Raw genomic sequence first — 16,164 nt, 5'->3', positions numbered from 1 at the left:
GTAAGGCTTGGACAGACTCCTGCCTGAAACCCTCTGCCAGCCAGTGTAGGCATCACTGAGCCAGACGGACCAAGGATCTGCCTCGCTCGGTATAACGCAGCTTCCTACCCTCAAGCTCAGGCTTTTGCAGGGGTTTGCATTACGTGCACACACACACCCATCTAGCCGCTGCCTTTTACAAGGAGCGGACTATGGGCTGCCCTTCCTCGCAGCCCTTGAGTGTCATCCCGGGTTGCGCTGGCGGGCAGGGAGGGGGCGGCGGAGGAAGAGAGACAGATAACGAGCTCGCGCCAACTCCTCCCTTTCCATGGCCTTGGTGTGAGAACCGCTTCCGGATTGGCTGGTGCGGCTCACGCGAGCAAAAGCGGGGGGAAGAGAGGTTGACCGAGAGTAACCTCGGCGGCTCGAGCCGCCCCGTGCGACCTTTCTCCTGCTCTGGCAGTGACGCGGCCGCTGCCGTTGCTGTCTCTCCCTCGCTCCCTCCGGGCACCCCCCTTCCACCCTCCGCCTGAGAGCGGTCAGGCCAAGATGGCGGCGCTGAGCAAGTCCATCCCCCACAACTGCTACGAGATCGGGCACACCTGGCACCCCCACTGTGGACGGGCCTTTGTGGACGTCACCCAGGGGGCAATGAGCGAGTCTCTGCGCATCTACGGGACCCTTTACCTGGTGAGAGAGACCCCCCTGCCCCTCCACCACCACCACCACCCCCTACTACAGAAGGGATGATATGTGGGTGACAGCATGCGGGTGGGGGCACGGATGCCATTGGGGTAGGAGGGCTGGAGAGGGGTATAAATGGATGCTTGAAGAGGAGAGACTGTGTGTAAAAGGATGGTGGTGATTTTGGGTTTTTTTTGGGGGGGGCGTATTACAAGGCCAGAAAGGAGCGAGGGAAAAGGATGCTATTGGGATCAAACCTAAGAAGATAGGAAACTGCCTTATGCTGGGTAGAATCATTGGTCCATCTAGCTTAGTAATATTGACACGGACTGACAGCAGTCCTCCAGGTTTCAGGCAGGGGACATTCCCAGCCCTAGCTGGAGATTGAACTTGGGGCCTTCTGCACGCAAAGCCGATGCTCTGCCACCCAGTTACAGCCCTTCTCCAAAGGGACACAGGAAGCTGCCTTATACTGGCTCAGTCTATCTGGCTCAGTATTGGCCACACTGACTGGCAGCAGCTGTCCAGGGTTTCAGACAGGGGACATTCCCAGCCCTACATGGAGGCTGCACCTGGGACCTTCAGCATGCAAAGCAGATGCTGTACCACTGAGCCGTGGCTCTAGGGTGGGTTAGAAAGGCTAGGTGTCACTGTGGTTTTTAAGGGAGGGAAAGTGGACAGAAGGTGGGTAAAAGCAATGGGATATATTTATTTCCACTTCTTTTTATCCATGGCTTTCTGTGTATATTCACAGTGGGATATGCTTATTATAAATATATAAATATATATGCTGTGTTATAAATATATACTGTATAATATGGATCCTTGGCAATTAATTTATATGATTTGTAATGTATTTTACCAAACATGTCATATTTCACTTTTCCTCTCCACGGAGGCCAGAGTGGCATACAGTGGGTTTCCAGGCAGGTGTCCCTCCAGGTGCTAACCAAATCCATGTCAGCCTACCTTCAGTAAGGCTGCTGCATCAGATGCTCCCAGGCCCTGTCTGCCCAATACTGGGCAGTTATGATGGCAAATGGTTGTGATGGAAATAAAGAAGGTAGCTCAGTAGTAGAGCATCTGCCTTGCCTGCAGAAAGCCCCAGGTTCAATCCCCAGCATCTCTGGGTAGGGCTGGGAGAGACTCCCTGTCTGAAACCCTGAAGAGCCACTGCCAGTCAGTGTAGGCAATATTCACCTAGATGGACCAGTGGCTCTGACTCTGTGTAAGACAGCTTCCTGAGGTATCTGATGAGAGCTTGAGTTGGGGTGGTGGTGGGAGCATGGGAATGTTTTTGCAGATTAGGATACTTTTTTGGTATTCTTTAGTTTTCATTCTGTGTTGTTGTTTTATAAGCTCCTCATAGTTGCCTGTCTTGATCAGTGGATGTTCAAAGTTCAATATCAAGTGAGGACTCTTGACTTGGTTCTGTTGTATTTCTTGAAATGTATGCATACTTTGGCTTCATGCAGAGGAGACATGTTGTGATAACTGTGAAAACTGATGTGCCATACTGGTTAAAAATGTGAGTTTGGAAAGTTGGGGAGCTTAGAAAGACGCCTTCTACCAAGTCAAACTAGCCCAGTATCATTGACTCTGACGGGCAGTGGCTTTCCAGGTTCTCAGTCTGAGTTGTTTCCCAGCCTGCTACCTGATCCTTTTAACTGGAGATGTGAGGGTCTGAATCTTGGACATTCTTAATACATAACAGCATATGCTCTACCACTGAGCTTTGGCCTCCTCTCAATTCAAAACTGAGGTCTCTGATTTAAATGTTTAACAACATGTTGTGTGTATTTACTGTTGCAAGCAGAGTTGGGCTGTAAAAAACTTTTAGCACGCTATCCCCGGCATTCCTTTTTGAGTATTTGTCACGGTGGATGCACCAGGTAGGTTCATGTGAGGGTTCAAAGGTCAGTGGAAAAGGACCTGGCTTTCCAGATAGAAAATCTCAGGTTCAGTCCCTGACACCTTTGCTTAAAAGGATGTAAGGTGCCAGGTCTGGGAAAGGCTTCTGTGTGAGGAATGAGCCACTACCAGTTGGCATTGGTCTGGATGGGCATATTGGATTAGGTTTTGCAAGTGGTATTATGTTTTTTGCAAATAAAAGTTAAGTCATTTCAGAATGCGTAGGGCTATTGTAATCCATCTTTGTATGTGTAAGGTAGATTTGCTCATGCTTTTGATGCTTTGCAAATATTGAGTTAGCTTGTAAAGGGCTGTTCAGACATAATGCAACCATTAAAGGAGCAATAATCTGGTACAGAGTTTAGTGCACTTGGCAGTTCTCTATATGCTTAACTGATTGTAAATCCCATAGAATTCTGTGGGATTTACTTCTGAGTAGACATGCATAGGATTGTGTTCTTAAGCACATTTAACCCTGTTGGACTGTGAACAATAAGAAAAAGTGTTCTTCATTTTCTGAAGAATATTGGGAGTTAGAGCAAGCCAATGCAATGACCCAACCTTGCCTTGACTGTCAAGAGGAGTTCAAAATACCTATTGTTTTCAGTCCTTTTCTACTCTTTGTGGGAACCATTAAGGCCTGACAAGCACATTAAAAGTGGAATTGAGAATGGGAGAATTGCTGCTCCTCTCCTAGTATATATTGTCCTATTGCATCCAGCCACATTGGCACCTGAGATTCCTTTAATGGGTGAATTACTGGGAGAAAAGGGGTAACATGGACTGCAGAGACTTGTGGGTGGAGAAAGAGAATGGTACAAGATTTGGAGAAAAGTAGAATAATGGAGAAATAGTAAATAGAAATAGAGACCTCTGGTTAGAGTTAACAGAAAGAGATTCAGACAGAGGATGTTTATCATGGGATGGAGGGAGAAGGAGAAAGACCAGAGCTTGTCAGTCTTCTCTGTCCCTGTCTTTGTCTGTCAGCATTTATCCAGGAGGGAGGATGCTAGTTGCGTGGAAGAGAGTTACAATACTTGCTTTGCTTGCAAGGTTGTGATGCTCAAACACACTCTTCAGTGGCTAGGGATCACACCATGAGGGAGCGTCTCTTTTGTGACTGTGTGTGTAGGTGACCTATTTTATGAATGAACCAAGAAGTTTCCTTAAAGGGAAACTGCATGTGGGAGAAATAATACTGTATACAAGCCAAAGGTGGAAGCTAGGTTTATTTGGTAGAACTGAGAGTGCTTCTCCAAAAAGTACTGCTGTTTCCCCCCCCCCCCATGATCTGACATAATTTCAGATATAATTCAGGAATTCACTGATGATATTATGGAGATTATTTTGGTAAGAATAGTTTCTAAGTAGTTTTTTCTTTGTGTGTGTGCTAAAACTGTGCTAGCAGTATAAAAGATTCTTGTTGGCATTAATTTTTCCTTCAGTATCCCAGACATGCTTACATGTCATTAACATTTTTGCTTCATGCAAGACCTACTTTACAAAACTTGTTTGTGAAAGGAAGAGGGGTCAAGGAGCAAGCTTAGCCTCATGATCCAATGTGTGATGGGAAGTGTCAGGGTTTTTTTTAAAACCAGTTTTGAATTCCAATGACAACGTTTAATTTCTCTGAAATACAAGTTGTGTATCAGATGCAGCCACAATTAGTCTAATGTTGAAGGATGGTATATGATGCACAGCTAATTAGAAAAGAAAGAACTAAAGTGGTTAGCACGTGTTAGAAATAGAACTTTTTTGGGACGCTTCATGTTAGGGATGATGAATTAAAAACTGGTTAAATAACATGAAACAAGGTAGAAATAAGCAAACAATTCTAGCAAGGGAGCAAAGTAAGAGATGGGGGTCCCTTAAGCATGTGAATCATGCTTAAGTGAGGGCCAAGCAATGAGGAAGTCAAGTTTGTGGATGACATCAATTTATGCGGTATGGTGAAAATGTGTGTCTGAAGAGCTAAAGAATGTATCTGGACAAATGGGCAACAGAATTGCAAAAGGGTTTCACTGGAAGGATGTATCAAGTAATGCACAGTGAGACAAAATAAAATATTCCAGCGTCATGCATAAGTTGATGGGGATCTGAACTGGTGATGTCTAACTAGGAAAGAGATCTTGATGGATAATGTAATGAATATGGTAGGTTGTATTCACCATAGCACTAAGGTGCAACAGAATGTTCTCCCCCTCTCCTCCCTCCAAGCACCCCCTAAACCTGTTCTGGATTTTCCCCTAACACTCCAAATTTGGGGTGGGGTGCACACGGGGGGGGGGAGGAGAGGGGAGAAAGTCTTCATGCTAGCAGTTTTATTTTGTTGAATACTGCCCTTGGTATGTGGTGGTGAAAAAGGCAAATTTTGTGTTAGGCATTATTAGGAAAGTGTTTGAAAATAAGACGAGTATTACAAGGAGATTGAAAGCGTCCATTTCTGAGTTAATCACAGTTTTCCATTACTCCCAAATTTAGAACTGTAGTTTGTTCTAGTTGAGGTTAGTTAATAAACCAGGATATCAAAAACCCTCCATATGAGGGAAGTCTATAGCATTTGGGGCTCTTTCATAATGAAAGCAACATAAGAGGAAATACAGTAGCTGTGTTATGAGACCTGTGCATGGCATAGACAGAGTTTTCTCCCTCTCTTATAATACTAGATTGCCTACTGTCCATAGATTCAGGACAGACACAAGGGAAGCATAACTGAATTTGTGGAAGTAATCAAATTTTCTGGCAATGATAGTTACTAGCTTAGATTTCCTCAAAAGGGAATAAGTGATGGAGAATAAGTTTATTGGCAGCCATTAGGGCTAAGGAAAGCCTCCTAACTTCAGGGGCAGTATGCCTTGTCTGTGGGCTTTCCAGTAGCATCTCGTTGGTCATTGTGGACGAGGTGCTGAGCTCGATGGATGTTTTGTCTGATCATGAGTGGGGACAATCAAAGTTAAGCAACACCTATCAGTACCTTGGCACAGTCATAACCAAAATGGAGACAATAGTCAAGAAATCAGAAGAAGGATAGGACTGGGGAGGGCAGCTATGAGAGAACTAGAAAAGGTCCTCAAATACAAAGATGTATCACTGAACACTAAAGTCAGGATCATCCATACTTTGGACACATAATGAGAAGACATGATTCATTAGAAAAGACAATAATGCTGGGAAAAACAGCAGGGAGTAGAAAAAGAGAAAGGCCAACGAAGAGATGGATTGATTCCATAAAGGAAGTCACAGACCTGAACTTACAAGATCTGAGCCGGGTGCTTTATAACAGATGCTATTGGAGGCCGCTGATTCATAGGGTTGCCATAAGTCGTAATCGACTTGGAGGCATATAACAACAACAACAAATAAGAAAATGACCTTGACTCTGTCTGTGATTTGATCATTATTTCTTTCAAGAAGAGTGAATGACAAGAAGCTGATTATTCACTAAGACTGCAATCCTAACCCCACTTATTGAGCTGTAAGCCTCATTGAACTCATTAGGAGTTACTTCTGAGTATACATGCTTAGGATTACAACCTAAGTCTCTTGTGCTGTTTGGGTCCTGTGGTATATCTGGAATTGGCAGCTGTTAGAAGTCTCATGTTAGGCTATGTAGCCTATTGATTTGTCTGTGTATTGTAGGCAAGGGCTCTCTAACCTTTACTGTAGTAAGTCTCTATAATAACTCAAGAGATGCCCGGCACCATCTCCTATAATAATTGATGATCCTTTCCTGTTCTTTGTTTATTGGCTCCTTCAATAATGTTTCCTATTCATTAAGTGGGTTGTGCTGTGTGTGTGCATGCGTGTGTGGGGGAAGGAAGTCTGGATATTTTCCTGGATAATTCAGGGTGTTCAGAAAGGATGGACTAGCAAGCTTTGGAGATCTGCCTTTGCAATGCTGTGGATAAGGAAGGACAGCTCTTGCTCTGAATTACTGTTTCCACATAATTTGAGCTAAGGGTAATGAAACAGGCTGGACGATGGCTAGAGAGCATGTGGCGAAAGATGTGCTTTGAGGCTGATCAGGCAGAAGTAAAACATAACTGTGCCTACTGTGTGGCGGTGAGGCAGTGAAGAAGCCCCAGTTCTCTGCCACCATCGCACCCTGAAGTAGCGGTCCAGTGGAGTATTGTCAGGGGTCTGTTGACATCAGCTGCAGGAAATGGAGTTTTAGACCCTTCAGAGGCCCACTGTGAATTGTTTGCAAGGCACTTGGAGAGTAAGGTTGCTCACCTCCGCAGCAATCTTGATGCCCCATCCACATCTACTGTAGTCCTCAGTGAGGTGCCCAGTGCAACAACTTCTGCAACGACTTCTGCAACTTCTTGGGATCGGTTTCAATCGATGCGGCCTGATGACATGAACAACATGCTTGCAAAGATGTGGCCAGCAATGTGTCCTCTCGACCCTTGCCCTTCTTGGCTTATTAAAGCTTGCCATGGGGGTTTGACTGAGTAGATCCAGGGTGTGGCCAACACATCAGGGAGTGGTTCCAGTTGCCCTGAAAGAGGCAGTGATCCAACCACTCCTGACAAAGCTCACCTTGGACCCATTGGTTTGTGACAACTACCACTCCGTCGCAAATATCCCCTTTTTAGGGAAGGTGATCGAGAGGGTTGTGGCGCAGCAATTGCAAGTAATCTTGGATGAAACAGATTCTCTTGACCCATTCCATTCAGGGTTCAGGCCTGGTTATGGGACTGAATCGGTCTTGGTTGCCCTGATGGATGACCTTTATCAGGGAAAGGACGGTGAGTGCGACGCCTGTTATTCTTACTTGATCTCTCAGCGGTTTTTGATACTATTGACCTTGGTATCCTTCTGAACCGACTTGGTGAGATAGGTATTGGAGGCACTGTTTTAGAGTGGTTCCGATTCTATCTTCAAGGTCGCTTTCAGATAATAGCATTGGGTGATTGTCTTTTGGCCTCCTGGCAGTTGTGCTGTGGGGTGCCTATTATGAATTGACCTTTGAATTCCCTCATGAGCTTAGCTCACTAGAAATTCAAGTGCTGTTATTGCGCGGATAGTGAAACCTTTTGCCGGAGTTAATCCGTATGTCATCCTAAAGCATGTATAACTCTACTCTTTACCCAACAAAGCACACAGAAAGTAAAATAAAGATTGGTTTTCTTAAAAGAGGAAAGAAGGAAAAATATTGCAGTTTACAATTGTAATTAATAGCGATCGGTGTTCTAACTACTATTCATTCATTCATTCATTCGTTCATTCATTCATTCATTCATTCTATAGCGCTAGATAGATTAAAAGTGAAGAAGCTAAACCCTATGCATATTTTAAAGTTACATCTATCCAATAAAGGGAAAAAGAAAAGAAAGGAGCTCACAGTAGGGCATACCTTTCCTGAAAAGTTTCTGTGAGTCTAAGGCTGAGCATATCTAGCCCAATGAGCCAAAGCTCTGCCCTCGTGTAACCTGTGCTAGATTTGAAAGATCTCATCCAAGTTCTTTAGCTTTTGTCCAGATGTAGCTGGGGTGCATTGTAAAGTAAGACAGCTGTTGGAGCCCTCCAAGAAAAGGAAATGATGACCCCTTCAAACTCCCCATGTTTTATACTTTTTCTAACTAAACTAAACCCCAATGTCAACATGACTAGGGAGATGCGGATGTGGCAGGCAAAGACAATAGAAGGATTTAGGATTACTGATCAAGGAATCTCCCCCCCCAAAAAAAAACCATTCCGAGATATTTCCCAAATAATGACTGCAATCTCCCAACTGGAAATTCCTGATGTTTCAGGTAATCAACTATCCTGTCTCCTTCTAAAGGTCAAGATTATTATAAACACTTTGCAGACTATTTCTTTGTTGCTTCTCATTGGGGCAATATTCCCCCCAAATTTCCATGAGAGTCAGGATGTCTATACTCTCAGGCTTCTAAGATGTGTAGCTACTCAGAGTTCATAGAGGGACTGTTTCCCAGGATTCTTTGCTATTGCAGGCTTCCAAAGTTGATTCACTGAGATGAATCAGATATCAAGAAATAGCCAATATTTCATACATTGTTACATGCCGCAGGCACCATCTTGTCCCTGATGCTGTTTAACATCTATATGAAGCCCTTGGGAGCGGTCATAAGGAGATTTGGGGCGAGGTCTTAGCAGTACACTGATGATACTCAGCTCTGTTTCTCTGTAACATCTGAATTGGGAGAGGCTATGCAAAACCCTGGACTGGTACCTGGACTGGGCTGGATGAGGGCCAATAAACTGAGTCTGAATCCTAGCAAGACAGAGGCATTGTGGGTTGGTGGTGCAGAGTTTGGATAATTGGCCAGTTGCCTGCTTTGGATGGGGTCGTACTCCCTCTAAGAGCAGGTTCATAGTCTGGGGGTGCTCCTGGATCCATCTTTGTCACTAGAGGGCCAGGTGACCTCCGTGACTAGGATTGCCTTTTACCAGCTTTGGCTAGTAAGACAACTGTGGCTGTTTCTGAACCGGGATAGCCTGACCACTGTTGTCCATGCATTCGTAACCTCCATGTTGGATTACTGTAATGTGCTCTATGTTGGGCTGCCCTTGAGGTTGGTCCGGAAGGTGCTGCTGGTGTAAAATGCGCTGGTGCAACTGCTCACTGTGGCAGGGTATCTCCAACATATCACCCCACTGCTGAAACAATTGCACTGGCTGCCCATTAGCTACTGGGCTAAGTTTAAGGTTCTAGTTTTGGTGTACAAAGCCCTATTCAGTTTGGGACCAGGATACCTGAAAGATTGACTTACCCCTTATATACCCAGTCGACCACTACAATCTGCAGGTGAGGGCTTCCTACAGATACCATCTTATCAGGAGGTCCTTTCCACACAACATAGGAAGCGGACCTTTAGTGTAGTGGCCCCTACTCTTTGAAATTCCCTCCCCTTAAATATTAGACAGCTACCATCTTTGTTATCTTTTCGGCAGCTACTGAAGACCTTCCTCTTTCAACAAGCCTTTTAAGTAGAGACCTTATCCCAGTCTGCGTCTGTGTTGGAATTGTTTTTTAAGGGGTTTTAAAGCTTTTTTACAAAAAGATGTTTTTAAAGTTGTTTTGCTTTAATATATTTAATGTCTGTTTTTATGTTTTATAGTGTTTTTAGTGTTTTTGTGCTGCCCAGGGCTCCTACTAGGAGGAAGGGTGGAATAATAATAATAATAAAAATTCTTCTTTATTTCCAAGTGCTGCATTCTGCTCACATAACAATTTCAGTATAAATCTCTTTCTTGGCAGCATTGTTTTTGCCCATTTCTACAAAATAATTTCCAAATATTTTTAGGAGCCTCTCTAGTTGGGAATGTAATTTGTTTTAAACTGTTTTTAATAATGTATATACTGTTGTGACCCGCCCTGGGACCTACTTGGGAAGTGCAAATAATACTAATACTAAAAATCCCAGTCAAATATAGCTTTACTAATATGTGCTCCTTACCAATCATGTTACTGTTGTCAAGACAGCAGATTTTACTTGCGATAAAGAATTATGCACTTCCATTATTTTACAAGGATTGCTTAGAACGCATAATTTTGCACCACTTGATGGATTCGTACCAGTGGGATAATCTGAGATACTCTTTAGATGATATCCCCCCCCCAAGGATATGCAGGGGACAGTTTAGAGTCACAGAATCCCCATCATACTCAGGTGACTGTGAGCCTTTGTTCTACCTTGCACCTAGCCCTGAACAAGGGATCTGATTATTTGTATGGGAACACTTCACATTTTACCCAAGCAGGAGATGGGAGTGCAGAAGCTCTGATTCTGATTTGAGCCTGTGCCTGGAGCTAAGCCACCATCTTAGTCTTTGGATATGTGTTGGAAGGGGTGCGTAGGCCAGAGTTCAGGATCTCGGGTACAGTTGCATCATTCTGTAATCTAATCTGTTTTCAAAGATAAGGTTGGTGAAAGGCTATACATGCAGACATTGCTGCGCCTAAAATGCTAATCAGTGCAGAAAAGTAATCCAGTATAAGAGCTGGGTCTGACAGGATACTTTGCAACTATATGGATCCTGGAGTAATTTCCTGGGGGTTTGTGCATGTGAAAATATTGCACCTGAGCTGATCATACAATCTGCATGTAGATAGTTTCATGAATCAAGGTTTATGCCTGGATAAAGCTTGTGTGATGGGGCTGTCTCCTATTGTTACTGGTCTGACATATGGGGTAGGGCACACCCTTGATTTGTTTTTGTTTCAGATGGAGGGCTGGTCTGGAAATGGAATGTCACCCCATTGTCAGAGTCAGATTACTTCCTGGTGAAGTTTGGGTTTACGGCTCTGATCCTCCCTTGCAGGGGTAGTGGACAGACTGAGATGGTCCACCCTGGAGACTAATGGAATCTAATGGATTCCTGAATGCTCTTCGAGGATTTCTGGTAGATAGAGCAGATGACCCTGTTGAAGCCCTTGTCATGCTGTTGGACAATGAGATGTGGGTGAATGTTCCTGAGTCTGGATAATTGGTTAATTGCCTGTTTTGGATGTGGTTGTTCTCCCTCTGAAAGAGCAGCTTTGTAATGTGGGAGTGCACCTGGATCCATCTTTGTCACTAGAGGCTCAGGTGACCTCAGTGGCTAGGAGTGCTTTTTGCCAGCTTTGTCTAGTGAGACAGCTGTGACTGTTTCTGGACCTGGATAGCCTGATCATTGTTATCAGTGTGCTGGTAACCTCCAGGCTGGATTACTGCAATGTGTGGGGCTGTCCTTAAGAAGTTGCAGCTGGTGAAACACGCAGTAGCTCTAAATAAATATGTGCAGTTTTGCATTGTGTTATATTATATTGTGTTATCTTTTATTGTATTTTTAATGTTCACCGCCCAGAGAGCTGTTGCTAGTCGGGTGGTATATAAGCTTAATTAAATAATTAAATAAATATTGCTCACTGGGGCAAGATTTCACCAACATGTTACCTTGCTGCTGAAGGAATTACACTGGCTGCCAATTAGCTACTGGGGTAAGTTTAAGGTGTTGGTGTTGGTTATCTTCTTCTTCTTCTTCTTCTTCTCCTTCTTCTTCTCCTTCTTCTTCTCCTTCTTCTCCTTCTTCTTCCGCGTACAATCAGGGCAAGTTGCTGTGAAAGCATGAGCATGGGACCAAATGGGGTAGATAGTTTCAGGGAACCAGAGCTTGTGCCTGTTTGTCCCACAAGCTTAAATTGTGCCTTAAAATTGGCATGGAACTGATACATCTGGAACCCTGTTCTTGCTTTTGAGTGTGTGACTTCAGCCTGTTGATCTCATATGTAGATTCTTGCCAGACAGGTATAGTTGGTATCCCTGAGGGCAATAGGGAGTATGGGGGAAATGGTCTGTCCAAAGCACTCAGACTCCATTCCTTAATAAGAGGAATTTCTGGAGAAATGACTGTACTTGGGGTGCTATGCCCCCACTGTCCACCTAAGCATTAAACTGCAGTACCTTGAGGTTAAACCGCCATAAGGCCTTGAATAAAAGAACATAATAGTCATGGCTCACATACAGAAAATCTGGGTATCCATGCAGTAGTCACATTTATGGAACAGGGTTTTTTATGACCCACAGATTTATTTTCTAAATTTCTAGTTAAAATTGAGTTTGTAATCCTATTTTAAACTAAATAATATATATTACAGTGGTCATGCATGTTTTTTTTTTTGAATGGGGAGGTATTTTATAGTCTGGAATATAGTATATGTTAAGCAGCAGTCTTTGCACAATCAGTCTGTAGACTACTAGGCAGCAGTCCTGTGCACACTTACTTGAGAGTGTGCAGAGTTGAAAAGGACTGAGTTGTTAGCTGGACTAAAAATATTCATGTGTGTGTCTCTAAGACATTTTTCTCAGAGCTATCCCAGGACTGCAGTTTTTCATTAGAATTGTCCTAGGAGGACTCGATTCTAGACTCAGCTTCTTGTTCTCTCTGGTCCCTCTTTCCTCTTTGATTTTCTAGGGAGTCTTACTCAATACATTTGCTGTCAAATGCAGAACATTTCTGAGTACAGATAGCAATCTTTAATTGTGGGTGTGAATTGTGGTGTAACAAGCAGTTAACAAGTCAGGACTGGATATTCTCCACTCATGCACAGTACATTTATTGAATTATGGTTTCCTTTTACTCTGCTTTGACTTTAACTAGAGTTCAATAGTTAATAGTATGTTTTGGTAAAATTAGCAACCCTTTTTCTTGTTTAACAGATCTCTTGAGTTGGAAGAGGTATCAAAGATAGAGTACATGTAACTGTAGGGCCTTGTGTTAAGGGCAAGTTGGCTGAATTGCATTCTGTCATTTCAACGAGAAATTGTGGTGGGGAGGGGGTTCTGTGGCTTATAGTTAGAAAACAGTTCAACAGACCAATGGACCTGAAAACCTGCAGCTGGGCCTGCTCCTGTGCCTTTTACAGCCATACAGCCTTTAGTGTGGCCGGCCCTACCCTGTGGAACTCCTTGCTTCAGACAGGCCTTTCAAATCTGAGATTCTGTGTTTTTGATGTTTTTATTGCCTTTATTGTAATACTGTGTTTTTAGTCTGTATACAGCCTTGTGATTTTTTTTAATGAAAGTGCAATTTATAAAAAAATTAAATAAATATTAAAAAATCAGCTGGTGATGATTGTATGGCATGGGAATGAACATGATATCCTGCTTATATCACCCAATTAACCAGTTGTTACAGGCAAAGAAGGAGCAGTAGCCATTAAAAGTTGGCAACCCCATTAAAGACACATTTATTTTATTTATTTATTTTATTTGATTTGATTTCTATACCGCCCACAGCCAAAAGGCTCTCAGGGCGGTGCACAACAGGGAATAAAATACAATAGAATCACAAGAAACAGTAAAAACATACATATTAAACAACTAAACAACCTGGTATACAATAAGAGCTAAAAATAGATTAAAATAATAGATTAAAATGCCTGGGAGAATAAAAAGGTTTTAACCTGGCGCCGAAAGGATAGAAGTGTAGGCGCCAGGCGAACCTCATCAGAAAGACTGTTCCATAATTCGGGGGCAGCCACTGAAAAGGCCCTAGATCTTGTAACGACCCTCCGAGCTTCTCTGTGGGTCGGAACTCAGAGGAGGGCCTTTGATGTTGAACGTAGTGATTGGGTAGGTTCATATCGGGAGAGGCGTTCCGCTAGGTATTGTGGTCCCGCGCCGTGTAAGGCTTTATAAGTCAAAACTAGCACTTTGAATTTAGCCCGGAAACAAATAGGTAGCCAGTGCAAACGAGCCAGAACAGGTGTTATATGTGCGGACCGCCTGGTCCTTGTCAACAGTCTAGCTGCTGCGTTTTGCACTATCTGTAGTTTCCGAACTGTCTTCAAAGGCAGCCCCACATAGAGCGCATTGCAGTAATCCAATCTAGAGGTTACCAGAGCATGCACAACTGAAGCGAGGTCGTTGCTTTCCAGATAGGGACGTAGCTGGGCTACCAACCGAAGGTGATGGAACGCATTCCATGCCACCGAGGCCACCTGAGCCTCGAGAGACAGGAATGGATCGAAAAGAACCCCCAAGCTACGAACCTGTTCCTTCAGGGGGAGTGTAACCCCATCTAGAACAGGTTGAACATCCACCATCTGGGCAGAGAAGGCACTCACCAACAGCGTCTCAGTCTTGTCAGGATTGAGCCTCAGTTTATTAGCTCTCATCCAGTCCATTATCGCGGCCAGGCAACGGTTCAGCACATCAACAGCCTCACCTGAAGAAGATGAGAAGGAGAAATAGAGTTGCGTGTCATCAGCGTACTGATGACAACGCACTCCAAAGCTCCTGATGACCGCGCCCAGCGGCTTCATGTAGATGTTAAAAAGCATGGGGGACAGAACCGATTCCTGCGGGACTCCACAATGGAGAGTCCAGGGTATTGAACAATGTTCCCCAAGCCCTACCTTCTGGAGACGGTCCACCAAGTAGGAGCGGAGCCACTGCCAAGCAGAACCACCAACTCCCAACTCCGTGAGTCTCCCCAGAAGGATACCATGGTCGATGGTATCAAAAGCAGCTGAGAGATCAAGGAGAATCAACAGAGTAACACTCCCTCTGTCCCTCTCCCGACATAGGTCATCATACAGGGCGACCAAGGCTGTTTCTGTGCCAAAACCGGGCCTAAAACCGGATTCAGACGGATCTAGATAATCGGTTTCATCCAAGAGCACCTGGAGCTGGCTGGCAACCACCCATTCTAAGACCTGCCCAGGAATGGAACATTCGCTACCGGTCTATAGTTGTTCAAATTATCTGGGCCCAGGGAAGGTTTCTTCAGGAGTGGTCTCACTACCGACTCTTTTAAGTGACTAGGGACCACTCCCTCTCTCAAGGAGGCATTTATCACTTCCCTGGCCCAGCCGGCTGTTCCAACCCTGCCAGCTTTCACTAGCCAAGAGGGGCAAGGATCCAGTACAGAAGTGGTTGCACACACCAGTCCAAGCACCTTGTCAACGTCCTTGAGCTGTACCAACTGAAACTCATCCAATAAATGAGGACAAGACCGTGCTCCAGATACCTCATTAGGTTCAGCTGCCATAATACTGGAGTCTAAGTCCCGGCGGATGCATGAGATTTTATCTTGGAAGTGCCCAGCGAACTCATTACAGCGGGTTTCTGACGGTTCTATAATGTCCTGAGGACTAGAGTGTAAATGCCCTTGGACAATTTTAAAGAGCTCCGCTGGACGGTTGAGAGATGTTTTAATAGTGGCAGCGAAGTATCGCTTTTTCGCTGCCCTCACCGCTTCTGTATACAACTTAGTAGAGGCACTTACCAAGGCATAATTGCATCTGTCAGGAGTACGCCTCCATCTGCACTCAAGCCTTCTCCTCTCTTGTTTCATCGCTCTCAGCTCCGGGGTATACCACGGGGCTGCATGAGCTCTGCATGGGATAGGGCGCGCAGGAGCGATCGTGTCCATGGCCCGGGTCATTTCCGTATTCCACAGTTCAACCAGGGCTTCGACAGGAGCGCCTGTCTTATCAGCCGGAAAATCCCCCAGAGCCCTTTGGAAACCCTGAGGATCCATTAATCTCCGAGGTCGGACCAACTTAATAGGTCATCCACCCTTGCGGAGGGAAAGGGTAGCTGTAAGCCTAAACTTCAGCAAGCGGTGATCTGTCCATGACAATGGGGTCGATAAAAAAACTCCCCATCTCCAGATCACCATCTCCATGTCCAGTGGCAAAGATCAAATCAAGAGTATGCCCCGACACATGCGTTGGGCCAGTAACAAATTGAGACAGCCCCATGGTTGCCATGGAGGCCATGAAGTCTTGAGCCGCCCCAGATAAAGCAGCCTCGGCATGAATGTTGAAGTCTCCCAGTACCAATAGTCTGGGAGACCTCAACAATACCTCCAAGACTACCTCTGTCAGCTCAGTTAGGGAAGCCGTTGGGCAGCAGGGTGGACGGTACACCAACAAAATTCCCAGTCTGTCTCCTTGACCCAGCACAAGGTGGAGGCATTCCAAACCAGTCGTCACCTGGACAGGGTGCCTGATGAGCAAGAGAGAACTCCTATAGGCCACAGCCACCCCACCTCCCCGACCCTCGGATCTACCAAAGTGCTGAACCATATACCCAGGTGGGCAAAGCTGGGAAAGAGTGACTCCTCCCTGAT

General features: G+C 44.7%; 1 protein-coding gene across 1 annotated transcript in view; it reads left to right on the top strand.

Annotated features, from left to right (window-relative positions):
* Positions 1 to 321: 321 nt before the first annotated feature.
* Positions 322 to 16,164, top strand: part of TMEM135 (transmembrane protein 135) — a 260,384-nt gene continuing 244,541 nt past the window's right edge. Inside the window, exon 1 of the mRNA XM_061628891.1 lies at positions 322 to 669. Coding sequence (XP_061484875.1) covers positions 529 to 669 — 141 coding nt within the window. The 5' untranslated portion in view covers positions 322 to 528. The remainder of the gene's footprint in view (positions 670 to 16,164) is intronic.

The sequence above is a fragment of the Rhineura floridana genome, chromosome 5 (assembly GCF_030035675.1).
Source record: "Rhineura floridana isolate rRhiFlo1 chromosome 5, rRhiFlo1.hap2, whole genome shotgun sequence".
Lineage (NCBI taxonomy): Eukaryota > Metazoa > Chordata > Lepidosauria > Squamata > Rhineuridae > Rhineura > Rhineura floridana.
Note: the sequence above shows the minus strand (reverse complement) of the source record. Positions and strands in the feature narration are given on the sequence as shown.